The 27,295-nt window shown below is 49.3% G+C and overlaps 1 protein-coding gene across 3 annotated transcripts in view; it reads right to left on the bottom strand.

Annotated features, from left to right (window-relative positions):
* Positions 1 to 874: 874 nt before the first annotated feature.
* POR (cytochrome p450 oxidoreductase) overlaps positions 875 to 27,295 on the bottom strand; it is a 43,839-nt gene continuing 17,418 nt past the window's right edge. For 2 of the 3 annotated variants that reach the window (XM_072978244.2, XM_020805007.3), the window contains exons 3-16: positions 20,718 to 20,766; positions 19,445 to 19,573; positions 17,664 to 17,813; positions 16,911 to 17,035; positions 15,420 to 15,509; positions 14,618 to 14,716; positions 13,929 to 14,045; positions 12,284 to 12,402; positions 7,440 to 7,621; positions 6,396 to 6,545; positions 4,447 to 4,714; positions 3,399 to 3,544; positions 2,786 to 2,871; positions 875 to 1,756 (exon numbers count right to left, since the gene is read on the bottom strand). In XM_072978244.2, the coding sequence (XP_072834345.2) occupies positions 1,612 to 1,756; positions 2,786 to 2,871; positions 3,399 to 3,544; positions 4,447 to 4,714; positions 6,396 to 6,545; positions 7,440 to 7,621; positions 12,284 to 12,402; positions 13,929 to 14,045; positions 14,618 to 14,716; positions 15,420 to 15,509; positions 16,911 to 17,035; positions 17,664 to 17,813; positions 19,445 to 19,573; positions 20,718 to 20,766 (1,855 nt within the window). In that variant the 3' untranslated portion in view covers positions 875 to 1,611. Of the gene's footprint in view, positions 1,757 to 2,785; positions 2,872 to 3,398; positions 3,545 to 4,446; positions 4,715 to 6,395; positions 6,546 to 7,439; positions 7,622 to 12,283; positions 12,403 to 13,928; positions 14,046 to 14,617; positions 14,717 to 15,419; positions 15,510 to 16,910; positions 17,036 to 17,663; positions 17,814 to 19,444; positions 19,574 to 20,717; positions 20,767 to 25,482; positions 25,750 to 27,295 lie in introns of those variants that run through there. The other variant, XM_072978246.2, reaches the window with a different exon arrangement.

The raw sequence follows: 27,295 nt of genomic DNA, 5'->3' as shown, positions 1-27,295 counted from the left end.
ACTGCCCAGTTCTGATAACTACATCATGGAAATCTCTATGAATACATTTATTTAATATTGTCAGGCAGTGGATAAGTGAAACCCGTGGATATTGGAGTCCTACTGTATAGAGAAATATCAACGGAATGGAACCGAATGAATTTAATATGAGCCCTGATTTGAAACTGACTTCAACTCCTGCTGTTGCTACATTCAAGTAGCTGGGAGTGGTTTTAGTTGATGTTCCAGTGGACGTTTTATGACACAGACCGCCCCCCCCAAACCCCACAGTCTTAATTGTAGACATCCCGAAAACACCAAATGCTGCGCCAGATAGACTTTGGACACAAGCCAGCAAGATTCCAGCTGAGCTCTCCACAGCCTCACCCGAGATCCCCGTTCAGTGACTCAGACACACACAGAGCTAGGAAGGAGACGGAGCGAAAGAATTGGGTAGTTTTATTCGAAAAGCCAATCCTCCTTAGGAGTACATACACTCCGTGGCCAATTCTGCACGACCAGGTTGGTAGACGGAGGGACAGGCGGACACGGTTGGGTGTCAGACAGTGGCTTCCGCTCGGACCGTGGCACGGCACAGCTGGAAGGGAGGCAGCCGGGCCGTGGAACAGGGGGAAGCGTGGCGGTCGGAAAACCACCTAGCTTCCTCTCGGACCGGGATGTCATCAGGGCAGGCCCTGCGTCTCATCGCACCCGCAAAGGAGCAGTAGGATCGGAGGTCATGGGGTGGCGTGGGAGCTGGCTTAGAGGAGACCCCGGGAATGAAAGGGCAAAGGAGCCACCAGCTAACAAGGGCCCTCGCTCAACCGAATCCACCGCCGCTGCCTTTGGGTGCCACACCGCACCGGAAGGATCCAAGGTTTAATTTCATTTCGTGTGGGGAAAAAAAAGCTTCTGCGACCCTCCCAGGCCCTCAACTCCAGCGGAAACCACCCATCTGCATCATCATCTGGGAGAAACAAGTCTAAATTTTTTTTTCTGCCCAAAAGCCTTCCATCCCCTCCCATTTCCTCAACCAGGCGGCCCCCATCGCCTGGGGCTTTAAGAGAGATGCGAGGCCACTCTGCCAGGCCGTTCAGAATCGCAGCATCCTCAACAAAAAAGGGGGTTTAAACCGTTCTTGAAGAAGTCAAGGGGATAGAAAGTGAGGGGATTGTGGTTTTTGGAGTTGGGAGGAAGGGGGTCCCACTGGCTCCCGTTTGCGCCGGTCCAAGGGGAGCAGATGTTCTTGCCAGGCAGGGAAGGGACGGCGTTGACTTTTCTAGCCAGAACCTGACAGATGGAATTGGAGGGGGGAGGAAGTAACCCTCACCCCCCAACTTAACAGAAGTTTCCTCCACCACCACAATTCCTGGCAGAGCGAGAAAGAGGGGGAAATTAAAAAAAAAAAATTGAGAAAGATCATGGTGTTCCCTGGTGCTCCAAAGGAGCCTGTCTCGGCTTGGCCAAGCCTTTCTGTGAAATACCGAAGCCCATGTGGCACAGTCTAAGAGGGAGTGCGTAGGAGGCAGAGGGACAGCCGGGGGGGGTGTCCTCTCCCCAACCTGCTCCCAGCCACCTCAGAAGCACCCTCCTCTTTCTCCTCAGCGAGCTTCCCTCCACCACCACCACCCCTTAACTCCAGACATCCAGGGAGTAACGGCCCTTGGTCATCAGCTTCTTCACATATTCCACCGCCTGCGGCTGGCTCATGTTCCCAAACTCGGCCACAATCTCATAGAAGGCGTTCTGGACATCCCGGGCCATGTTGCGTGCATCGCTGGAAGGAGGGAGACCGGGGGGGGGGGAGAGAGAGAGAGAATAAATTCAGGCGGTGTCCCGAAATCGCTGGGTTGGAGGAAGCAGAGGACGGGAGGTGGGGAGCAACCTTCCACGGCTGTGGAGCCCACGTGGGAATTGTGGAAGGCCATGCGTCCTATTTCAGAGGTGCTTTGGGGCTCAGCTCTGGCCGGGGTTGATAACACACTCCTAACGGGGATCAACGAGGGATGTGCTGTAGGCAGAACCCAGAGAGCTCCACGTCCACAGACTCGCACCTTCGAATGCCTAAGTTTTGCTCGCCTGGAGAAAGGCCTAGTCCTTCAAGGCTGCCTTCTTGGCCTTCTTTTCCTGCCCCGGTGGCTTCCTGTGAGGAGGCGGCCATGAGTCTCATTGCCCTTTAGGCTCTCTTGAGGGCACCCTCTTAAGAACTACACACACACCCCGGAAGCACTGTGGCATGAAAGGAAGGCCGAGAAACCTCAGAGGGCGAGGCCCTCCTCCAGGCGAGCAAAAGGTCTAGTGACAGCCATAAGCAAGAGGTGAGGCTTCCACCCCGCCTTGGGCCACCTATGGCCACCCGGGGGGCCTCTTGCAACCTCCCATGTGCACACTCACTCCTAAAATCAACCCACCACTGAGGGCCACACTTTAGTGGCCAAAAAAAAAAGGCAGAGTCCCTCAGGGAGTAACCTCTGTCAGCAGCTCTCCAGCCTTAGGAAAGCAATTCATCCGTTTAGGATAGCCGACGGGTAGATCTAAGAAGGTGGGGACGTGCCCTGTGTGAGTGTCCTAGGGAACGGGGAGGGGGGCTGAGGCCTGTTTAGAAGCCTCAAAGGGCCAGATTTGGGGGCGGGGGGGTGATCTCCAGGAGGGCGAGATTTATCTCCAGGGTCAGAAGGCCCCCGCCGTAAAGAGTCCTTGCTTCTCTCTTGTTCTCAGTTCTGAGCTAAACCCTGCCGGCCAACAGGGACGCCAAAGAGGCAGGGGGAGGAAAAGAGATTGGGCAGCCCCCACCCCCGAGACTCACCCACAGACATAGATGTGCCCGTTTTCTTCATGGATCAGCTTCCAAACGCTGGCCTTGTTTTTCTTCAGCAGGTGCTGGACGTAAATCTAGAGAGGCCAAAAGCAAGGTTTTAAGGCAGGGTTTTGGGGCTGCTTAAAGATAAGTCTTTGCCTACCCTCAGAAGCACTGACTTGCCACTGCTTTAAAAGTTCAGAGAGAAGATGCACTAGTCCTCATGATGGGAAAGGCTGTTTCTACACCATCCACTGTACTGTGGTCAACAGTACAAGAATTTCCCAAACTGTTATCTTTTTCCTTGGCAAAATTTTTTTCACTATCCCCACTCAAAAGTACCTATTTCTGGCTTGCCCAATGTTTCGATTACACCTGCCATACTCCTTTACTGATGAGCTGGTTCTGGCAGACGGCACCAGGAGGGTCAAAGGCAGGAATCGAACAGTGAGTAGCCCCCAGCCCCATTCCTCAGCTGTATTGAACTAAAATGGCTTTTTGGGGGGCAACCTATACACAAAGCTAGCTCCTCTCCTATTACGCTGTGATCCCCAACCCGCCCACCCCCACTGCTCCCAGGTCTGCATCAATCCTTCCCAGCCTCCCACCAATGCTGCTTCACCTTCTCCGGCTGGTCCCTCGAGAAAGCCACGTTGAGCTGAGTCAGGGCGCCTTCCTTGAGAAATTGCGCCAATTCGTCCTTGTAGAGGTAGTCCTCGTTTGCGTGCCGGCAACCGTAGTACAGCACCGTGTCTCCCACCTCCTTGCCTGGAAATGCAAAAGGCAGCAAAAGGGTGAGTCCCGGGGGAACCTGCCTAAGTAAGGGGGGAGTCTCCCCAGCGCTGCTCTTTCTGAGTGGCTGCTCTGAACACCAACTCAAGCAGAGACACGGAGGGAGGGGTGCTTCGCTTATTCTTGTCCAGAGTCAAACTAAATGACCTTGAGGGGTACAAGAAAGGACAGCCCGTCCGTCAACTCGTGAGCCCAGAAAGACACAATTCTTTTGGCGAGCAAGCGCGTGGGGAATTCCCATGAAAGATGGCAGGGGAGCAAGGAGCAGCCCGCCACTTAACGTTGAGAAGGAATAGAAAGCGTGGCATCAGAGCCAACAGGCCAAACTGTGGGAGGCTGGCGCAGTGGTTAAAACGCTGTACTGCAAGCTAAAACTGTGCTCACGACCTGGGGTTCAAATCCCAGGTAGCTGGCTCAAGGTTGACTCAGCCTTCCATCCTTCCGAGGTCGGTAAAATGAGTACCCAGCTTGCTGGGGGGGGGCAATGTGTAGCCTGTATAATTAAATTGTAAACCGCCCAGAGAGTGCTTGTAGTGCTATATAAGTTTAAAAAAAAAAGAATCTTCATTTTAAAGGGGTGGGGTGAATCCGCTCTGAGTTTTGGTATGAACTTCCCGGGAGCCATCCAAAGCGACACGGACATTCTTTATTAAAACTAAAACAAGGAAGTGGATTCACTTAACTGTTTTAAGGAAGGGAGGAAAAGATTCCCCCCCCCAAAAAAAGCCAAAAGCAGGATGAGGGGGGGAAGGATCAGATTTGCACTCCCAAAACGGCAACGAAGGGTCTGTTCACATTTTGTTGTGTTTCGAAGGGGGTGTCGGGGACTCGGTCGGATTTAGCAGTGGATGCCGCTCGGCTGGGTGGGGGTCACTCACCCTGCTGCTTCAGCCAGCCCCGCTCCTGGATGAAGCCCACGAAGGGCGCGATCCCCGTGCCAGGCCCAACCATGAGGACGGGCGTGCTGGATTTGAATGGCAGCCGGAACTGAGACTTCCGGACGTACATGGGGACCATGGACTTGTGGCCGTTCTCGTGGGGCTCCTTGTTCTTCAGCCAGGTGGTGGCCACCCCTTTGTTGACCCGGCCTGTTTTGGTTGTGTACTCCACCACAACGGCACAGATGTGGACGGCGTTGGGATGGACCTGGAAAAAAAGAGACGGGGGGGTCCATGCGTTGAGCGAGAAAGCCATCAGCAGGTTTTAGCAGGTGGGAGAGGCAGCCGATCACAAAATGAAGAGGAAATGAATCATATTACCATATCAAAACAAACTACTGAATTTACAAAGTAGCAATTAACATCTGTTTAAAAGGGAATGGCAAGAAGGTGCAAAATCAGAGTAGCAACTCCCCCTGTAAAGCCTCACCAGTCCCATCTTGTGGCAGGGAGTTCCACAGTTTAACTCCACACTGTTCAAAGAAGTCATTTAAATCTTTCTTCCCTGGGTTGCTCACCACTCAGTTAAGACTCCACGGGATTTGAGGATTGTAAGAGAGGAAAACTGATCTCAACTTTCTCCATACCAGATATAACATGATATGACATGTCCCTTAACATAATAATAACAATTATTGCCGTCAAGTCCATTCTGATTTATGGAGATCCTTTTCAGGTGGATACTACTCAGAAGTGGTTTCCCATCCTCTTCTTCCGGGTTGCTTTGGGACTGTGCGGCCTGCCCAAGGCTACAAAGGCTGGCTCTTTTCCCTAGAGGAACAGAGGGGATTCGAACTCCCAACCCTTTTGCTCCTCAGCCAGACACCTAACTCACTGAGCTATCCAGCCAGCAACTCTTCCTTTAGCTGCTTTTCTTCTTCTTGCTGGCAGAGATGAGGCAGCAGTCAACAAAAAGGGCTTAAGGCTACATACAGTCAGTGAAATTAGTGAAAAGAGAAGTGGAAGTTTAATTTGATGAGACAAAATGGGGCTTTTAAATAATCCAGACTGGATCAAATGCAGTAGGACCCCTTTCTCCATGTTATCAGTAATATATCACAACTGTCTTTATTCCATCAGGCATTACTAGAGGTAATGGGCTGCCTTCAAGTACATGGGATTCGTATCCACTGATTAACTTATCCACAGTCTGAAAATATTAAACATATTAGAAAGGAAATCCTAGAAAAAAATCATTTCTAAAGATAAAGTTACGAGAACTGGCCACTAGAGTGAGCCAGAGACTGTGCTATGTAGAGTGTTCGCTATTACAGTGGTGCCTTGCTTGACAACGATAATCCGTTCCAGCAAAATCGCTGTAGAACGAAATCGTTGTCAAGCGAAAGTAAAAAACCCATTGAAATGCACTGAAAACCGGTTCAATGCATTCCAATGGGCGAAATACCTCACCGTGCAGCAAAGATCCTCCATAGGGCGGCCATTTTCCGGTGCCTGTTAAGCGAGGAATCCGTCCTAAACACAGCGGAGAGCCATTTTGCACAGCTTGCGGCCATTTTGAGACCCGCCTATCAGCTGTTTTAAAATAATCGTTTAGCGAAGAATCGGTTCCAGAAGCAGGGAACCAATCGTTGTAAAGTGAATTTTCCCCATTTAAACATCGTTTTGCAATCGCAATAGCGATCGGAAAAACCTCATCGTAAAGCGGATTCGTCGTGGAGCGGGGTAATCATCAAGCGGGACACCACTGTATCTACGTTTTCCGGCATCCACAGGGGAGCTTGGAAACAATCTCCTTCCGTAACTCTCACATGGACCGGCTGAGGAGGCAAAGAACCCGACGCCATATGCCACATAAACGCACAACACGGGTACACAGAATTGAGCCGACTGGGCCGAAGGGGAGAGCCTTGCCCGTCGCCAGCCCTCACCTTAGACGATGAAGCGATGGAGTAGTAGCGCGCCTGGAGGCGAGGGAGGAGCTCACAGAGGTGGTCGATCGGAGGCCGCAGGGAGGGCGTATCCTGGAGGATGGCGAGGATGTTCCTTCGGGCCTCCACAACCCAGCTCAGGTACAGAGCCTGCACAGAGCGAGGGGGAAAAAAATCTCCCAGTGAGTGGTTTCTTAGCCCCCCCTTGCCCGGTCTTTTCTGCACCCGGTGAAAAAGTACCTCTTTATCCTCCCTGGGTTTATACATCTTGGTTTACAAACAGTGTGAATGCTTTCTGGTCTATCCTGGTTCTCGGGTGTTGGTTCTATTTGGGGGCTGTTTTTCTAACCTGATTACTATCTTCTAATTTCAAGGTTCCCTTTATGAACCTCCTCGGGTGTTAAGATCACCAGGAGCGGCTTTTTCTCTCGGTCCCTCCACCTTCACAGGAACACTTAGCAGGGACTTGAGAGCCTTCTCAGTCACAGCTCCTGGACTTTGGAACTCCCTCCCACTGGAGGCCAAGCTGACCCCATCTTTGCTGTCCTTTTGCAATCAGGCAAAGACCCTTCTCTTCAGGCAAGCTTTCTCTTAGGGACTGGCTGCCTGAGTTGAGTTTTTAAATCATTTGTTGTACTTTACTGCTTTGAATGTGTTTTTGGTATTGCTTAGGTCTTCAGCGTGGTATTCGTTTGATTCTTTTTAGTATTTTAACTTTAATATTGTCTTTTAATGACATAAGCTGCCTTGGGTCCTTCTTAAGGAAAAAGGCAAAGGGGGGAAGATATTTGAAATGAAATAAATAACCTGTTTTTATATTTTATGGTTTTAAATCTCCATTTTGTAAGCCACCCCTCAAAACTCCAGTCAGCAGGGGTGAGGGGTACAGAAATAGGAAATCTGGTAGCATGGGACTTGTAGTCCGAAAGATAGGGAGCTCCCAACTGCCGCCCCCCTTCCTGGTCTCACTCTGACCCTGTAATCCCACCGCTGCCACCATGTCCCACCCCATCTAGAGGGGCCGGGGGGGAGGCTGGTTCCCACCTTCCCTTCAGCCGAGGAAGAGGCCATCTTGCGGAGGTGCTCCTGCTCGTTGGCGTCTGTGGCGTACTGAGCCAGTTCATAGAGTACGTTGGTGCGTGGCGGGTTCGTGATGTCCAAATAATAGGTCAGGGCCACACGGTACGAAGTGGGGCACGGGAAAGGGTGCTTCTTGTTGGATTCCTCTGCAGAAAGCACGGAAAAAGGAAGAGGTGAGAAGCTTTGCTCACAAGGGGTCCCAGCCGTGGCCTTTCAGATTGAGGCCCAGCTCCATCTCCCCCCCCCAGTGCACCTGGACCAGTCCCAGAATCTTCTTGGCCCCAGCCCTTCCAGTTATGATACTCTTATGGCCACTTTGGTGGCTACTCTCCAAATGCTCAAGCAAGAACCTCCCATGGCCCGGTCAGAACTCTACGCCAGATCTGATCCCACGGCCGGTTGTGAGCTGGCCCATTAAGGCCGATGGGTTGCTCTCTCAGTGCCTCAGAGCACACCCCCACCAGCCGCCGCCAAGCGGCTCTGCCTGCCTCCTTTCCAGGGGGGGGGTGCCCCAATTGAATCCTCCCCATCCTCCTAAATGTCCCCCCTTTCTGCCTCTGGCGCCACTGGCCAATATCTAAGGAGAGTCCAGAAATGCAGGCAGCTAGATTGGTCCAGAATCAATGCAGGAGGAGCAGGTCTTCTGTACAGGCAACGGCTCTGAATTACCTGCCCAAGCACCCAGCACTACAACAGGAGCAGCCTGCAACAGTGCATTTTTCTCTTGGGGGGGGGGGGAGAATCCATTTCTCTTCCAGCAGCTATAAGGACAGTAGATCAATTTAGAGAGAACAGAGGAGCCTGGTGGAAGGGCTTCTGACAAAAGTCTTGTATGCCAGCTCCAGCCAATATATCCTGCTGTGCCACTAACCATCAGAGGTGCCACCTGTCCTTGGACACACAGCGTCCTCACCCAGCACACAAACATGGGTGGTCGAGCTCTATCCACTCTGAAGTGGCTAGACTGCTACTATCTCCCATTGGTGATCCGAAATCACAGGAATTCCTATTCTGCATTAACTCCTTGCTGGTCTTTCCTAGCATTTCTTCCTGTGCAGAGGGCAAAGCAAAGCAAAGCGTGCTGCTTATATACTGCCCCATAGTGCTTCAAGCACTCTCTGGGCGGTTTACAAGTTAATTAATCAGGCTACACATTGCCTCCCCCCCCCCAAGCAAGCTGGGTACTCATTTTACCGACCTCAGAAGGATAGAAGGCTGAGTCAACCTTGAGCCGGCTACCTGGGATTGAAGCCCAGGTCATGAGCACAGTTTTGGCTGCAGTACAACCACTGCGCCACGAGGCAAAAAGGCAATTCAGAGCCATTAACTGTACAAAATACCGTATTTTTCGCACCATAAGACGCGGTACGTGATCCAGTTGCCTGCATTTCTGTGACTTCCCCCACACCCAGCTTCTCAATTCTGAAATCCCACCATATAGTCTGGCTACAGTTTGCACCGCTGGGTTATTTCCCCCATCCTTTTGCTTGGTTTCCTGAGACAAATGCAGTCTTCTCCCCCCCTCCATTTTATTTTTATTTTATTTTATTTTACAGATAGGAAGGACAATCAGGTTGACCAGGTACGATATTCTCGGCAAGAGTTGCTCCAACAAGCAGTGAGGGCTTTGTATGCCATAACTAACACCTTGAATCAGGCATGGAAGCTGAGAGGGAGCCAGAACAAAATGAGCCAGAATCAGAGAAATAAATATGATCAAATTTCCTGGTCATGGACATGAATCTGGCTTCCACCCCTCGGACCTCCTGAAGCTCCTGCACCATCTTCAAGGGAAGCCCCACCTAAAGAGCATTACAGTAGTCCATGCTCGAGAGGACCCCATGCATGGATCAAAACCTTCAGGGCTTTCTCCAGGCTACAGATGCTCCAAACGGATGCTTACGCCATGAAGGGAAAGAAGCGCCCCCCCCACCCCGGTCTGTTTCCTTGATTCAACACACAAGAGCTCAAGTGGCCCACAAGAAGAAAGGAGAAAGATAAGAAGAAGATGTCCTTGGAGTTGAAGTGGCTAAAACAGGAAGAGAAAGCAGCCCTTCACCACTGTGGATCAGCCGCAATTTGTGGACTGCTTGAGGTTGCTGTGACGACAGAAAGAGAAAAAACACCAAAGAAACCACACCGGCCCGACTGAACGCTCAGGGCTCTTAAAGTCTGCTCAAGTCACAGCTGTTAAACCCAGCTGCTCCCTAGTGACTGACTGCCTATTTTTGGTCCCGTCTCGCCTCCCAAATTTTCAAGGGTGGCTCCTCTCTCTGCAGGAGCCTCCCACCATCCCTGCAAGGTAGGCTCGGGCGTTGAGCCCAATCGAGCGTGTTTCGGGGCTCCGTGGGGACGCTCTGAACCTCTATCTCACACCGGCCTTTTAGCGTGTCCAGAAACAGTGGGGTTTCTTACCATGTTGTGCAGCATGTTTTTTTTTGGGGGGGGTAGAGCTGTTGTTCTGGACCTACAAACCATTTCCTTGGCAGGCTAAACTCTCTCCTTTTCAGCCCCAGAAGCAACTACGAAGCCACTCACAGCTTTGCTTATTTCAAATATATATATATATTTGGACCTAAAGTGGGATTTAAACGGTCAGCCACCTCGGTCCCCTAAGTGGATTTTGGAGTTGCAATGGGAAGTCTTTATGCTGGATAAGAATGGAATGGGGCTGCCCCAGGCACCCTGTGGAGCTGGATTCTGCCCACCCTGCATTACTAAATGCATGATCTCACTTTCATCCGAGGGCACTGTGTGTAGCCAGAGTTTGGATGCAAGGCATTTATTTATATTTTTTAAATGCCATGCTCACCTGGTGGCTCAAGGCAGATCTGAACCGCAACAGCCAAAACCCCAGACAAGCTCTGTAACCACTCCACCGTGCTGCTTTTCCAAACCTCACCGACCAAAGGGGCGTGCTTGGCATCCTGGCAAAGCCACCGGAGCCTCCTGCAAATGCCAAGCGAGCCTCTCCCTCTCCCTGCCCTGTAACCTCTCGGGTTCATGGAGTGGGTCAAAGAAGGTTCCAGAATGCACAGATCACGGGGCTGGTGAGCTGTGCGTGTGCAAAGGGCATGGGAAGGGAAACCGGTTCTGCCGGAAAGGTTGCGTCGACTCTTTGCCCTGGGAACTGGCAAGGAGAGACGATGCGGCTTGCGAAAGTCTTGTTGCAAGATCGAGCGTCTTCATCTCTCACTAAGGTGCCATTTTGGGGAAAGGGCCGAAATCGGAAGAGAGGGGATGAGGACTGACCCCTGGGAGGGCGTAGGGCACGTCCTGCCTGGCTGGGGGGGAGGGCAGCAACCTGGTTCTGACTTTCAGAAAGGACCAGCAGGAGCAGAAGGTCATTTGAGCATAGAGGGGGCCATCACAAAGCCACGCCATGCCACGCCCCCCCAGACTGGATCTGCAGGGACCGAGCCTGTTCTACAGCTTCCACATTTGAATATGATCTCTCTCTCTCTCTCTCTCTCTCTCTCTCTCTCTGTGTGTGTGTGTGTGTGTGTGTAAAAGCAGATCCATATCTATCTATCTAAATATCTATCTAAATATCTATCATCTATCTATCTAATCCATGTTCCTTCCTTCCTTCCTTCCTTCCTTCCTTCCTTCCTTCCTTCCTTCCTTCCTTCCTTCCTTCCTTCCTTCCTTCCTTCCTTCCTTCCTACCTACCTACCTACCTACCTACCTACCTACCTACCTACCTACCTACCTACCTACCTACCTACCTACCTACCTACCTACCTACCTACCTACCTACCTACCTACCTACCTACCTACCTACCTACCTACCTACCTACCTACCTACCTACCTACCTACCTACCTACCTACCTACCTACCTACCTACTCCCAGAAAACAGAGAATTACAGTTCTCAAAACCAAGCGCCTCCCTTCCTTGTGTTATAGCAAAAAATCAAAGCAAAACCCTTTGGGGTTTTTTGTTCCCATTGGACATTGACATTTCTGCTTCCTCTTGGAAGGGGGCTAGAAGCAGCTGCTGGAGCCTTCAAGGGCTGGGAGGAATGGTCCCGAGGAACTCCCACCCCAAATCCCATCACCCGAGGATCGAGGAGGAGCAGCGCCGGTCCTGGTGGGGCTGCGAAGTGATGGCTGAGCCACCCTGAACTGCACAGAGGTGCCACAAATTTCCCAGGAGGAGGAGGCAAGTCAGGGGGGGGGTGGGGGGGGGCTGAGGCCAGGAAACAGACCAAGACGCAACCCATCAGTCACAACCGCAAAGCACACCAGTTAGGCTGGTGGTGGGAATGGGGCCGGCCAACAGGACAGGGTTGGAGCCAAGCTTCACCTCTCCCTTCCTGGCTTTCCACCTCACATCACGCGGAACGGGGACCAGATTCGGATGCAGGGAGGATTTGGGATGGGGTGGACCAAACCCCAGAAAGGTGTATGTTTTTTTTTTCTAATGCATGGTGGCGGCCGGGGGGGGGGGGGAAGGACACCTTATTTTTGCAGTGAACTCAAATGCAGGGGAGGGGGCACCTGTGAAGATCGCTTTGAGGGGCCCCCCGTTTGCATCCTTTCACGGACGGCGGCGCTTCCGAGAAGCCACCCTGAACATTGGTCTCTTTGAATAAGCTGAGTGAGAATCTCGAGATGGGGAGGGAGGAGAGGAAAAAAAAAGAGGTGCAAAATTGAAAAGCGGGTGCACAGAGGAGAAGCCACTGGAGTGAGGGTTTTAGCCCAGGTGTAAAGAAGCCAGTCTTTGCCATAAGAAAAGCCGCACATTTCAAAGCGGACAGGAGCCCAGAGTCACTTGGCAGTTTTTAAGGACGGCAACTGGCTCACCATCCAGATTGTTCAAGGAGAAGATCGTATCCAGATCAGCGCCCAGGATTTCACCCAGCTGGTTGACCAGAGAAGTGTCGTTGGCTGGGTAGACGGCCACGTGGTCTCCTGATTCGTACCTGGAAAGAAACCAAGAGAGAACCATCTCTCACCTCTGACGGCCAAGCTTTCACCAGGCCGTGGCCCTGGAGATGACAGGAGTGTCTTTTTCCGGACTACGAGTCCCAGGATCCACCTGTAATGCCTCTCCAATCTCTGCCCTGACACTACATGCCTAGGAGTCTTACCCCAGCCATCCCCCATATGCCATTGAAAACTTAATGCAAGCCTCTTAAACGCAGGTGAGGTATTTCATTTGCAAGAAACGGGGGTCTGAAAGACCCCTCATTTTCTCCTTCTCAAGGAAAGGGGAACGCCCCCCTCTCCTCCTTCCCCTGGTGAAAAACCAACAACCACTGCCCAATTTTCTATTTCTAAACAGCAGCAAAAAGATCAGCATTCATCAGTAACAGCATTCCCAAAAACACCCGGGCCAAAATCTTCTCCATTGTTACATAAAGGGAGTAAATTCCGGCAGTAAATTATCCCAAGTTAAGAAATTGCCGTAGACATGATAATGCCATGCAACTCAGCGTGCAAACTGGTCATCTCTACCCAAATTTCCTAACTTGGGACAAGTCGCCTCTGAAAACTGCACCACATATGTTAGGCCAGTGAAACCCGGAAAGAGGATTTCAGCCCCTGTGGTTTGTTTTTTTTTTTGTGCTAAAACCTTGCATTTTGGACCAAGAAGACTGTATTTTGCACAAAACACAATGCTTTTGGGGGGATTTTTACAGAATACTCAAGGGTTGCTTGAGTAAAAAAAAATCATGTTTCCCTTTTTTTTTTTGCCAAAATGAATGAATGAATGAATAAATGAAATTAGAATATGTGGGAAAAAGGAGATGAAATTAAAACAGTAATAGACGTGCAGAAAGTCTCTTCCAATGGAGAGAAAGGCAGTTGGTATTTTCCATTCTCACCTTTAAGAATGAAATAAGCAAAGATTTACTGACAAGCCTCCACTATGCCCCAGTTTGTTTGTTTGTTTATTTGATATACCCCGCCCATCTGGTATATTCTACCACAGACCAGAGGCCAGATCGCCCTGCTCTGAAACTGACATCATTAAGGTTACGACACAGCAAATACCTGGCATTCAAAATAGCTCATTCCGATCCAAAATACAGCATGACCCCTGTATCCACAGGATCGGTATTCATGTTTCACTTATCTGTGGTCTGAAAATATTTAAAATATTAAAAGAAAAATCCTAGAAATATGTATTTCCATGAGGCTGTTACCAGAAACGGCAACGAGAGAGAGGCATAGATCATGTATAGTGTTTGCTATTATCAACAGGTTTCGGCATCCACGGGGACTTGGAACCAATCCTTGGTGAATACCGGGGCCGGACTCGACTGGAGTGGACCCATACTTTGGTTTTATGAGCCTTGCACTACCTGCTGCTCTACGGATGAGTGGGCACCACCTCCACAGCCAGAAGCACCAGGTGGGAAGAGTTTGTTTTCTGCATTCAAAGGACAGAAGCCTGCAAGAAGCTGAAGTCAAAATGGACCGTACTGGCGGTGCCGGGACATACCTGATTTTGGAGCTGGCGATGTCCAGTTCAAGGTGCATCAGGTGCCGCTCTCCACCCTGGTTGAGCTTCCGGTTCTTGGTAACTTGGGCCAAGAAGGGGTTCTTGGCATCAAACGGTCTGGAAGGAACCAGCAAGAATCACATGGGTTATCGCCCGAGGGAGCCAGAACCGTCCCTTGCATTGCCAGCTGGGCTCCGAGGAACCGCGTCGTTCCCATGATTTCTGCCCTGCTTTATAGGCAACAAAACTGGCAGGGCACTCATTAAGGGGTGGGACGGCAAGAAGCTTGTAAAGCTGCCCACCTCGTGAGAAGCCCCGCATCCACAGATACTCGGGCATGGTCTGTAGTGGGGAAATTCAGACCAGAGGCAGCCAAGTTCTCATCTAGGATTGCCTTGGGAATTTAACTGAGTTCGTAAGAGAAATGTAGAATTTGAAACTGTTCAGCCGAAGGCTGCTGTTTGTAGCTCGGATGGAGCCACCTCCACCTTCGCCTACGCAACCCAAGGGAGCTGAGTCTTCCTCCCTGCCAACAGTTCTTGGGTCCTTAGATGTCCTTGTAACTACAACCCCCAGGATTCCCAAACAGCCAAGCCTGGGGGTCAGGGATTCTGGGAGTTGCAGTCCAAGAGCACTCAGAGGTCCAGGTTTGGGAAACACATGACAGCCCTTTCCCCCTCCAAACTTACGGTTTCTGATTCTCGTAGCTCTTGAGCCGGCCCATTTCTCCCGTGTAGACCTTGTTTGCATTGAGGTCCGTGTGGACAACCAGCTCGTACTGGCGTATGCTGCGGAAGGGGAGGAGAAAGAAAGTTCAGAGTGAGGGCGACAAAATTGGCTTTCGACTCTAACGAGTGGGAACAGCCAGTATGGACTTAGGGGTTAAGACAGGGTTCTGGACTCTGTCAATCCACATGCTACCCACCCAAGAGTCTTGCTGGGTGCAGGGAAAGGTAGAGAGGCCAACGAAGAGGCAGCCTCCTTGGGCTAGTGTTTCGCCATTGGGGAAGAGGCTCACCCATGGCCATAAAACATGTCCACATCTGCTAAGACAGGGCAGCAAAGCTCTTTTCCAGACCTTGGAAAAAGTTACTTTTTGGACCTAAGACAATCCAACCCAAAGCAGAGGTGGGCTATGCCTTTACTGGACCACCAAATTTTTGCCTGCAGGCAAACCTTCAAGTTCAAGTATTTCAAGTTCCAAAGTGGAGACAGCCAGAATTTTGTGGGTGCCACAATCCCCCAGCCACCACAGCCACTCCTGGCTGGAGGCTTCTGGGAGCTGTAGTCCACGCCTTGTCCAAGCTCTGCATCCTCCTGTCTTGTCGTTTGAGTGGATCGCTTGCAAAGGACTTGAAAGTCAAGCAGAGGGCCGTGTAGGTCTTTTCTGCGGGACGCATGTGGCCAATCCAAACCATCTCTCTCTCTCTCTCTTTCGGGAAGGCAGAGCATCCCAGCCCCACATCCCAACCTGTGACCCCCTGTTCTAACCTTGATTCGTCCCCTGTGGCTTCCACTCCGAAGTGTTCGCACACCGCCGGCCAGAACTGCTCACGCCATGTGATGAAGTCTTCTTCCAGGCTGTTGGAAGCAAAGAGAGTTGAAAGAGAGAGAGAGAGAGAGAGAGAGAAGGAAAGAACAGTAGTAGAAAAGAAGAATGCCATTATGATCCAATGTCTCGAGGACATGACAGGATCTACCCACCCACAAAACTCCTTTCTGGTTTTATATGCTGCCCAATCCACAGGGTAACAACTCACCAATTACTATGACTCTCAGGGGTGCGCCATTCAAAGTTTTTGGATCCCCAGTTCCCAAGATTGTCCATTTTGGGAGTGACAGATTCACACTTAGACACACCTCATTATCACTCACCTGGAGAAAGGCCTAGCCAAAAAGGCTTCATGACCTGAGCTAGGCCTTAGAAGTTTCCCAGCTAGCACCAGGGTGGCTTCCTTTTTCCTGCAGGACACGAGGCTGGAGCCCAAACTCTCTGAATGGCACATTCCTGCTCAACATTATCTAAGAACCTCTGGAGGCTCAAGGTTGGGGACCTCTGATCTAGACGACACCCTGACAGCCGTCCTCTGCCAGGGCTTCTATCCTTCAATAAATGAGTGGCATCTTTTTCTGAAAATGTCGCACAGATTTTTGTCTTTATTTTATTTTCAAGATGGTGGCCTCGGTCCCTTTTCTTCACCCTGTCTCACCCCTCTTCAGCGTGGGACCAGGAGTGAAATCCATGGGTGATCCAGGACAAGGGCTGGCCCTTTGGCTCGTGTGGAAGAGAGCCTCCACACTTTTGAAAGAGAGCCTCCACACACAGAGGATTTCTCTCTCTCTCGCTCTCTCTGAGAGAGCCACAAACTATGGAAAATCCAAGTTCTCACTTGTGGGCAGACCATCCGTGTGCAGAAGAGGCCCTAAGGCAGTGATGGCGAACCTATGGCATGCGTGCCACAGCTGGCACACAAAGCCATTTCTTCTGGCACGCCGACAAACCTTTTGAAGTAGCTGCAACTGGGATTCCCCCTTTCTCTTCCTGTTCTGGGTCCTTTAAGTTCCTGTCCGTCCCCATGATTCCCCCTTTAACTTCCTGTCCGTCCCCTTGATTCCCCTGAAACTCCCACTTCCTGTTCTGGTTCTGGTCTTCCGGGCGGCACGGCAGCCACTGGTTTCTTTCCCACCCCCTCAATTTGGGCACTCGAGCCAAAAAAGGTTTGCCTCCACTGCCCTAAGGTCTCCCAGCGAGCAAAGCATCAAGGGATCCGTAGATCATAATAAAAGGTTTGTCTCTCTCTCCAAAGCAGATAAACTCTGGAAGGCAGGAGCCACCCGAAAGTCGGACTAAAACACCCATTCTCCCCAGCCACTAGACATTCTCACTGGAGTCACAGCTCAACAACATCTGGAAGCATACAGATCCGTGGCCTTGCCCCGGTCCACCCCACATCCCACGGAATGAGCCGCCTGGACACGTACTTCCCGTCGTCATCCCCAAGGCCAAGTTCGAAGATCCGCTGGGCGCCCAGCTCCTCCAGCCGCTTGTCTACGTACTTCCCCATCGCGTTGAAGTGCTCGTAAGTTTTGTTCCCGAGGCCAAAGACCTGGAAGGGGGTGGGGGCAGGGAGGAAGGATGGGTTGATTTAGACACTCCACAAGCGGAGCCCCTCAAAGAGGCCTCCTTGAGACTGAAGACTGGTTAGCCCTTCAAGACATGGCTGGCTCTATCATTTAAAGTAACTCTTCCTAAGCTATGGTTGTATATCAGACTACCATTCTATCTATTTTGTGGTCATATATGTAGTGCATCAGGGATACAGATGACCAGCAAAGGACCATTATTGAGTTCCTCCTCTTTGCCACTCAGAATGGGGTAGCAACTGGAAGGCGCCCCCAAAAAAAACCTTTTCCATCACGCCCTTCCACACCCCAGCTTTGACCAAGCATCTCACAAGTTCGCCCCACCAACACCCCACATCCCCGCTATGAGCACAGCCAAAGAGCAGATGGAAAAGAAAAGAAAAGAAAAGAAAAGAAAAGAAAAGAAAAGAAAAGAAAAGAAAAGAAAAGAAAAGAAAAGAAAAGAAAAGAAAAGAAAAGAAAGAAAGAAAGAAAGAAAGAAAGAAAGAAAGAAAGAAAGAAAGAAAGAAAGAAAGAAAGAAAGAAAGAAAGAAAGAAAGAAAGAAAGAAAGAAAGAAAGAAAGAAAGAAAGAAAGAAAGAAAGAAACTCACTGCGAATTTAATGCCAGAGAGGTCAGCATCGGTTTCCTGCAGCCAGTCGTAGAAATCCTGAGCATTGTCCGTGGGGTCCCCTTCTCCATATGTGGCCATGCAAAACACCGCCAGGGACTTGTCGATCTCCGAAAGGCGACTCAGGTCAGACTGGAAGCGAGAAGAGGGCAGCACCAGAAGGATTACTCACTTGGCAGACCGCATTTTTAGCCAAACTCTTCCGGATTTTGGTTTCACCATGGGGTTCGGGGGCCCAGTTTATCCTCTGGGCAAAGGCAACTGAGATTTGGCCCAGGAGGTGGCTAAGGAAATCAACAGGAACTGGGCTCTCGCATTTAAATTCAAATTCATAGAAGAAATCAGCTCCAATGAACTTCAGTATGAATTTTTTTTTTCAAAACAAGCAAGAAACAGTGAGATCAGGAGATGTCTTTAGCTTAAGACTTTAGCTGCCTATTGGAGAGCCAGGGGTATCATTTTGATGGATCTAATTTTCTATGCCAGAAAAGCCCCTGGGGAGACTGCCGGGGGGGGGGAGAGGAGGAAAGAAGCAAAACAAAGGAACCAGAATCAAACTTTTTCATTATTTCATCAGCCGTCGCTGTATTTTTACAGCCAAAGAGGGAGAAAAGCATGTATGGGATTGTCTGCTTTCTGAACCAAAAGGACCTGGCTTTATGGCGTAAAGTGGGGGTTAAGTATGGCATTCAGCCTCAGGCAGCAAAATTTCTCAGGTCAGCCCTGGCGGGTGACCCCCCAGAAGCAGGAAGCTAAGCCTATCTCCCTTTTTCTTTTTTTATCTCTTTCTTTCTTTTTTCCCCTTCTCTTCCTTTCCCCATCTTGGACTCTGCGATTAGCCTGGATTTTACCTTAGTTTATTTTTATGTTATGTGTAAACCGTCCAGAGTAGACACGTTCTAGTTGGGCGGGATATACATCTAACAAATATCGTATTTTTCCATGTATAAGACTATACTTTCGTCTAAAATCTAAAAATTAAGGGTCATCTTATACACAGAAGTAAGTTTCCATCATGAGGAGAGAACAAAAACCAGTGGAGGGGAAAGCAGGGATCAAAGTGATCCCGCAGGGCTTTGATCGCTGCTTTCCCCTCCACTTGCTAAAAGCAAAAAAGGCAAAACGTGCTGCTTATATACCGCCCCATAGTGCTTCAAGCACTCTCTGGGCGGTTTACAAGTTAATTAAGCAGGCTACACATTGCCCCCCCCCAGCAAGCTCGGTACTCATTTTACCGACCTCAGAAGGATAGAAGGCTGAGTCAACCTTGAGCCGACTACCTGGGATTTGAACCCCAGGTCGTGAGCACAGTTTTGGCTGCAGTACAGCAGTTTAACCACTGTGCCACGAGGCTCTAAGCCGCAGTTAGATTTCTTAATTTTGGGTTAGAAAAGTGAGGGGCGTCTTATACATGGGGGCGTCTTATACATAGAAAAATATGGTAAATAAAAATAAATAAAAAACTAGTCAGACCCATGTTCTGATGTAGCTGGGATCTCAACAGCCAGCGTGTTATGTCCTGTCAAGGCGCACCTGACTCAGCGTCACCCTGATATGGCTTTCGAGGCAAGGGAGGCATTGATGGGGAGGTTTTAACCAGCACTGCATCCGCCTCGCTAAGCTTCTGTGGCCAAGCAGAGATTCGAACCCAGGTCTCCTCAGTCCATCAAAAAAAAAAAGGCATCTATTTCAAGGCAACGGGTCTGCCCTTCTTCATTCATGGGTGCTGAAGGATACAGAGGGTGGATGTTTCAAGAACTCACCAGATCATACTCTTCGGGGTCAGCTGACATACCCCGCATCCCATAACGGTGGGCGTCCTTGGCAAGACGGTTGGCGAACTCTTCAGCGGTCCCAGTCTGAGATCCGTAGAACACGACAATATTTCTTCCCTAGGAAGAAGATAAAAGTGGAGATTTCAGGGAGTAAGAGGGTTTATTCAGCAGTCATTCCAAAACTCCCCAAGGGCTAGAAGCTTGAAACCAACTGGCGTCTACATATTACCGTATTATGATTTACTAGCTGCTCTTCACAAATGCTTATGCCAAGAAAAACTTACTAGTCTTTTACATGTCCCTAAGATCTGGGGTTCTCATCCTTGGATAACTCCAGAAGTTCTTAGACTGCGACTCCCAGAAACCTTGGCCAGCACAGCTAGTGGTGAGGGCTTCTGGGAAATGCAGTCCAAGAACACACATGGGTTCAGGGTGGATGAAATTATTGTTTTTTTTAAAAAAAATCAAAACTGATTTAAATCCTGATTTAAAAATCAGATTCTTTTCATGATTTACATAAACACATTCATTTAAAAAAAATCAACTGTGATTTAAATCATGTTTCGAATCAATCTGATTTTAAACACTCATTGATTTTTATCAACTCTTAACCCTGTTTTTTTTAAGACTGCAATTCCCAGAAGCCTTCACCACTAGCTCGGCTGGCCAGGGTTTCTGGGAGTTGCAGTCCAAGAACACCTCAATGGCCCAAGGTTGGGAACAGGGTGGGTTTAATTTAAATCAAATTGATTTAAATCAAGATCTCTATTTTAAAAATTGGATATTTTGATGATTTAAAAATTTAAAAACGGGATAGTTTGGACAATTCAAATTAATTTGTTTTCTTTAAATTGTGATTTAAATAAATTTGAGGTTTTTTTAAAAAACAATTTTTTACCCACCCTGGTTGGGAAACCACTGTCCTAAGCTTCCTCCTTGATTTTGCTACAGCAATCAATATATGTTTGCAACTTGTTACTGACTTTTACCACATCTATCCTCATCAAGGGCAACAGCTCATAGCCCTCCCATCGTCCTCAGCTGCCAGGGACGATGGGGTTTGTATTACACCCTCGGGGGATCCACCACCTGGAAAGGGCTGCTTCAAGAGGCAAAATCAGAGAATCCACATCTCTGCCAGCTGCTTCGCTGTCACACCCCCCCCCCGTTGCAGACCGATCAGCGCGAACCCTCGAACCCAAACTGAACCTGTTGCAACGTCTACCACGCAAGACGGTGAAAAGAAAGGAGGCCAACTTACCGTCTTCTTCATTTTTTCAATGAAGCTGCCTTCGCTTGTCGACACCCCTCTGGAAGAGAGAAGAAGAGAGAAAGAGAAAAGATTACATTCTAAAATTCAGCCTTGGCAATATTTCCTCCAGCCCACCAGATCAGGTCTCAAAAAGAAATATGTGTCAAAGCATTAACCCACCCAACAACCCGAGAACTCAGCAACGGCAAGGGACACACTAAAAATAAATCTGGACATTTATTTTTCATAAAAGAAAAGAAAATGAAGTGGGGAATGGATTAATAAACAGGAAGGAACAAAGCCCACGGCAAGAGTCCGTACAATTCTGGAAAATAAACAGAGCGACACAAGAGTAAGGAGTATAGACATTTATTCCCCAAAGGATCCCTTTCGGTGGTGGAGAGCACTAAGTATGTTGATTTATTTACTGTTTTCTTTCTTATTAGCAGTTTAAATATTTGTTAGATGTTTTATTTTCTTCATTTGCCTTTACCTTTTCATTAAATAAAAAAAATTTAAAAATGCAATATATAAACCATGTAAAGGTTGCAAACCTGGGGGTTTTTGTTAACTGGAAAATGGTTTAAATTTTTTAAAGAGTTGTTAAAAACAAAAATAGAAAAAGCCTCTTTGCACCCTATAGAGTAAGGGTTCTTAATCTTGGGCCTCCAGATGTTCTTGGACTTCAACTCCCAGAAATCCTGGCCAGCAGAGGTGATGGGGAAATCTTCTGGAAGGTGTAGTCCAGGAACATCTGGAGGCCCATGGTTGGGAACCACTGCTAGAGAGAGAGAGAGAGAGAGAGAATGGGGGCTTCTCCTGCTTCCTAGCCTTGTTTCGAAGTCATCCTATTAGGACTGCAAGCCTCCAGAAAAGTTCAGCCTGCACTGCCTGCTTCTTGCATGCTGCAGAAAACAATACTATTTCTTTCTTTCTTGTTTACAAGCCTTCTTTCACAGTGAGCTTCAAGGCATGGCTCTCCCAAGCCATCAACTTTTGTCTTGAGAGCAACACGGCCCCAAAAAGGTGCAACGGGCCAGGGGTCCCCCGCCCGTTTAATTTGTCAGTCCAGTGAGAGTGAGAATCCGCCTCTTAGCGGGGCTTGTTGCGGCTAAGTGGAACCCAAATGTGCAAGAGCAGTCTACCGTTGCAACACTCTACTGAAAAAAGAGGACCAACTCAAAAGATGACAACTGACTTCATGTCTTCCTTTAAAAAGAGATGATCACTGGGAGGGGTTCGCAAAAGATCAGCTAGCCCAACCCGTCGAAACAGGAAACTCACTGCTGTTTCCTTGTCATTTAAACCGACTGACCTCTATCCGAACCTCCGGCAGCAACAGAAAAGTCATTGACTCCATCATCCCCATCGGCATCTTTTACCCTTTTATATTTGACGCTTCATCCACCCCTCTGCCAAAGAACCTGAGCTGAACCCCAAGAGAAACAAAACGCCAGCTTTTCCTCCAAAAGGAACATTTCCACGTTTATAGACCATCTTGTTACTAGATTTATCTTTTACGACCCGTTTTTGGGACGTTAAACACTGTGCCTTTATTCCTTGGAGTAAACCCACACAACAAACAAGGAGAATAATTCTTTCAAATAGTGGGAAATCACAGAGCGGGAATTCTAGCACACAAGTTCTACCACCCTTTTAGGTATAAACGCAAAGAGGATGGAAGGAATGAATTGGGTCTTAGAAGAAATATCAGATTTCCAAAATTACTACTTCTTGTTGTTGGTTAGTCATTTAGTCATGTCCGATTCTTTGTGACCCCATGGACCAGAGCATGCCAGGCCCTCCCGTCTTCCACGGCCTCCCGGAGCTGGGTCAAATTCATTTTTTGTCACTTCGATGACCCTGTCCAGCCATCTCGTCCTCTGTCGTCCCCTTCTCCTCTTGCCTTCATACTTTCCTAACATCAGGGGCTTTTCCAGGGAGTCTTCTCTTCTCATGAGATGGCCAAAGGATTGGAGCCTCCGCTTCAGGATCTGTCCTTCCAGTGAGCACTCAGGGTTGATTTCCTTCAGAACGGATAGGTTTGTTCTCCTTGCCGTCCAGGGGACTCTCAAGAGCCTCCTCCAGCACCACAATTCAAAAGCATCAATTCTTTGGCGGTCAGCTTTCTTTATGGTCCAGCTCTCACTTCCGTACATCATGACTGGAAAAATTTGCTACTAGTTCTGACCAAATGTTTCACAGACGCACGATCCATGAGAAGTCCGGGCAGGACACACCAACTTCTGGAGTTGTGAAAAACCTTGTGCTCCTCCTAGACAACTCTGTTGCCTCAGCACCAAATGAGAACCACTGAGTTAACAGGATGTTACCAGATGGTTGACCACCATATTGTCTCTCGTCACCAAGAACCTTCTGGACGCTCTCAGTGTTGGCTTGGAGACTGGAGACAGCCCGTGCCCAGTAGGGTCGGCTCCGGGATGGTTGAATGGGGATGCCGGGAGCCATAAAGCCCTTTGCTGACTAACGGACGGTGAGATTTGTAGCTCAATGTAGCTGGAAACATGGCCCTTTTGTGTGAGTTGTGATGGGACCTCATCATCAGGCCTACCCAGTTTCAAATTGCAAGGATGTTACTGGTCTGCATCAGCAAAGAAGGAACAGGTCTTTGGGAAGCGAAGGATAATTCGTCTAAAGCAGTGGTTCCTAAACTTGGAGAACCCTGAAGATCTTGAGCTGCAACTCCCAAAAGCCCTCACCAGCAGATGTGCTTGCCAAGATTTCTGGGAGATGTAGCCCAAGAACCTCTGGGGACGGAAGGTTGGGATCCATGGTATCAAAGAGCAGAAGCTCGCTGGGATGCTGGCTGGTCCGAAGCCATCCCACAGCAACCTCCGACATCAGGGCTCACAAGGAATGTTGGCCACCACGAGCCTTAGACCTTCCCTTCCCAACGGATGATGGCCAACTTTGAAAACATCATCCTCAAGGCTGCTTCTGGCACAACTCAGCCAGATTGTTCCAATCTCTCTGCTGAATCATCTTCGGCCAAAAGGAAGAAGCTGAACAGCCGGGTGGGCTGGGGGGCAGCTGTGATGGGGGGAGGGATGATGATGGGTTTGGGGAGAGAGGGAGACTGGGGTGGCTCACAGCCCAAACATACTGTCGGTTCTGTTTTGTTTTTCCTCCATGGAAGAAAAAAATGCAAGCTTCTCTCATGGGGAAACAAAACAGCCACAACACAACACTAACTTTGGACACAGACATTTTAAAGCAATGCCATCATTACTGCCGCCGCCCCATAAGAACAGTTTCCTACCCCAAGACTTGTGGAAATCAGCGCTATCCAGAAAGCAAAGGGGATATCAGCAGAGGATATACTGATTTTCTGCTGGGGGGGGGGGAAGAAACAAGAGCCTAGACTGGTCAGACTCTGTAAGGAAGAAGGACAGAGCCAGGGTAGAATCTTATAAATTAAGGAATGATTGGGTTGGAGCCCAGTGCAACCACCCACACAGCAGGAAGAAAGGGGCACAGATGCCATTTTCTAGATTCAATATATATAAATACAGTAGGAAAGAAAGCATTAAATATGAGCAAAACCCCAGTCTTCAGCGCCAGATCCGCGCAGTCAGAGATGACAGTTTTCATCCGGAATACTCGGAGAGTTCTAGGCTGTCTTCCTTTACTCTCCACTCTTAAAAAGTGGAGGTTAATTAACAGGATAGAAATGCAGTTGCTAGGTTCAAAAAGAGACTTCATGAAGCCACTTCAGAGCAATGGTTCACCTCCCTCGGAACGGTCTCTGCTCATCAGCAGGAAATCTCTAAAGTCTTTCCCAGCCCACAAATCTCTTACAACAGGAAGCTGGAGAGGTGCTGAGGGTGGAAAGCTCTCCATGCAAAACGATGTTTATGTGATGTTATTTAGGTTTTTTTTAAACTCCAACTGCCCCCCCCCCTTTCTGGGTGGATGTATTGCTTTTTCCAGTATTGTTGTCTTTTCCAGCGCTCGCTACTCAGCCATTTAACTATAGTGTTTAGAGGAAGGTTCTGGCCTGATGCATCTGGACTACAAATCCCATTAGCTCTAGCCAACAGCGAGAAATGATGCTGCAGTTCAAAAACACAGGGAACGGCAAAATTGTTCACCCTGTGTTTAGAGTTATAACCTTCACACACTCTAGTTCCCAACCATTTTTTGGGCTTTCAATGGTTAAAACCAGGATGCGAAACCGGGACCCGAGGCTTCCTGGCAGGCAGTACACTTGGCAGAAAAATCGGACCTCATTTCCCAACTTCCTGGCTCCTGGGAAGATTTATTCTGTGCCAGCTGAAGGTTGTTCCATGTCTCCAGAGGCAGCTCCATATGAAACACACTGCGGTAGTCCAGCCAGGAGGGACCAATCCCACCGGCAGTAAAAGTGCTCCACCTTCCTTGACTTACGGCCTTCCTAATTTACTCTGACCTCCAATCTTGCCCCAAAGGGATCCTTTGAACCAGCCTTGCCAGCCCGGAGAAGTTTAGAAACATGTCCTGGGCCCCCCTCTATAAACTTAAATTTCTCCTCTAACTCACATCCTACTTTTTTTGGCAGCCGGGGTCCTGCTCGGAGACGCTCCGGAGCGAGGAGAGGCTGGGAAAAAGGAACATATCATGAAACGTTTCGGCAACATCCCAAGAAACGGCAGCATCAGCATCCGTGAATCATTTGGAACGGATTTTCCCCGAGCAGATGTTCTTCTCCCCCATCCAAAACTGTCGGACTGAAGCGGCGAGGAAGGGAGGTTTCGAAAGGAACGGAGCGACTTACCTCCTGGGAAAAACATGGTCTTCGGGCGAGGAAGGCATGCAACCCATGACGGACTGGGAACGGCAGACAGAATCCGCCCACGCCCTCGCCAGGGCTCAGCCCTCATTCCCCCCCAGCGAGGCACCGGTGGGGGTTCGCTATCCCAACCCTCTCGGGTCCCGAAGCCTATTTTCGCTCAAAGAAACGCTCCCCGGGAGACACCCAACGGTGGGGAGTCGAGCCGCCGGGATGCAAGCTGGACGAGCTTTCCAAGAAACCCAGAGAGCCTGGGAGGGACCCGACGACGGCAACATCTGGCCGGGTGGAAAGAAAGGAGAAACCAGAGAGAGAAACTCTCAAGAATGAGGGGAAAAAAAACACCAAACAAAAAACCCCAAGCTCCTTTGCACGGCAGGGCCAGCCCCCCCCCTTCTTTCCCACTTCTGCCATTCAAGGAGGGGTCGGTGGCTGGAATTTTTTTCATTGGGGGGGGGTGAGAGCATCACCGCACAAGAGTCCGGTTGCCAGGGCAACTGGCTTGCATCAGAGGCTTTTGAAATGGGGGGAGAAATAAGAATAAAGGAAAGCAGCTCCATCTTTCAAGCAAAATTGAGACGGGGGTGCAGCAAAGTTGGATTAACTTTTTGGGGAGGGGGAAACAAGGAGAAAAGAGAGGAAACAGAGGAGGAACAGAGTGGATGGAAGGCATATCCGCTAAATACGTCGTTTTTCTGGAAAATAAAAAGATTTGGATTTCACCCTATCTGACCCACCATCGTAAAACTCTCTCTCTCACACACACATACACACACACTCACACACGTGTTAAACTAGAGCCGAAATGTTGCAGTCCAGCACATCTGGATGGGAATGTGGTTGGAAAAGGCTGGATTAGGCAGAAACATTTACATTAAAAGGTTAATTTATAAAATAGTTAACGGAGATGTCACATCACTTGTTATCTCTGATTGGAGAGGTTTCAACCGAACCCCACTCCGACTCATTACAGTCATTACGCCTTTCTTCCCACATCCAGGCAGCCTCTTCACAGCTCTCGAAATCACTTTATCGTCTTAACGACCCCGTGAGGTAGGTCATGAACTTTCCGGCAACTGCCCGGGTTTCCAAGCTCATCCGTTCTGGTGGTGGGGCTCTGGGACCCCGATCCAGCCCGTAAGCCCCACACGCGGATGGCCAACCTTAGCTGGCCCCTGTCCCGGGAGACAGCGGGAATCCAAATCTTGGCTCTGTAATTCAAGTGCCCTCCTGTCCAATAGCAGTCTACCTCGTTGTGCTTCGGAAAGCTAAAACAAAAAAGAGACGGATCTGCAGCTCGCTTCCGAAGAGACACGCAGAGAACTGAACCGTGCTTCACAGGCTAAGAGGAAACATGTCCGAATCAGTCAGTATGACCCCCCCCCACCCCACCCAGGCCCACTCACTTCACTTTGGCCACGCCTACTCTGTCCTTGGCCCCACCCACGGAAGAAATACGATTGGTGAGACTCTTTCCGTAATTAGAATCCAGAGCCTGGGCTGATAATAAAAACTCTCCCATATTAAACAATGCAATTCTGTAATGAAAAGGTAGGTATGTAGGTAAGTATTTATTTGTGTATGTATGTATCTGTCTGTCTACCTTCCTTCCTTACCCATCTACCCTGTTTCCCCGAAAATAAGACCTAACCTGAAAATAAGCCATAGTATGATTTTTTAGGATACTCGTCATAGAAGCCCTAACCCAGAAATAAGGCCCCAGTTGAGTGAAACCCCGCCCTCCAACCTTGTGTAGCAACCAGAAAAAGATGACAGGACTGTAAAATAAAACATCCCC

This window comes from Pogona vitticeps, chromosome 7 (genome assembly GCF_051106095.1).
Source record: "Pogona vitticeps strain Pit_001003342236 chromosome 7, PviZW2.1, whole genome shotgun sequence".
NCBI classification, from domain to species: Eukaryota; Metazoa; Chordata; class Lepidosauria; order Squamata; family Agamidae; genus Pogona; species Pogona vitticeps.
Note: the sequence above shows the minus strand (reverse complement) of the source record. Positions and strands in the feature narration are given on the sequence as shown.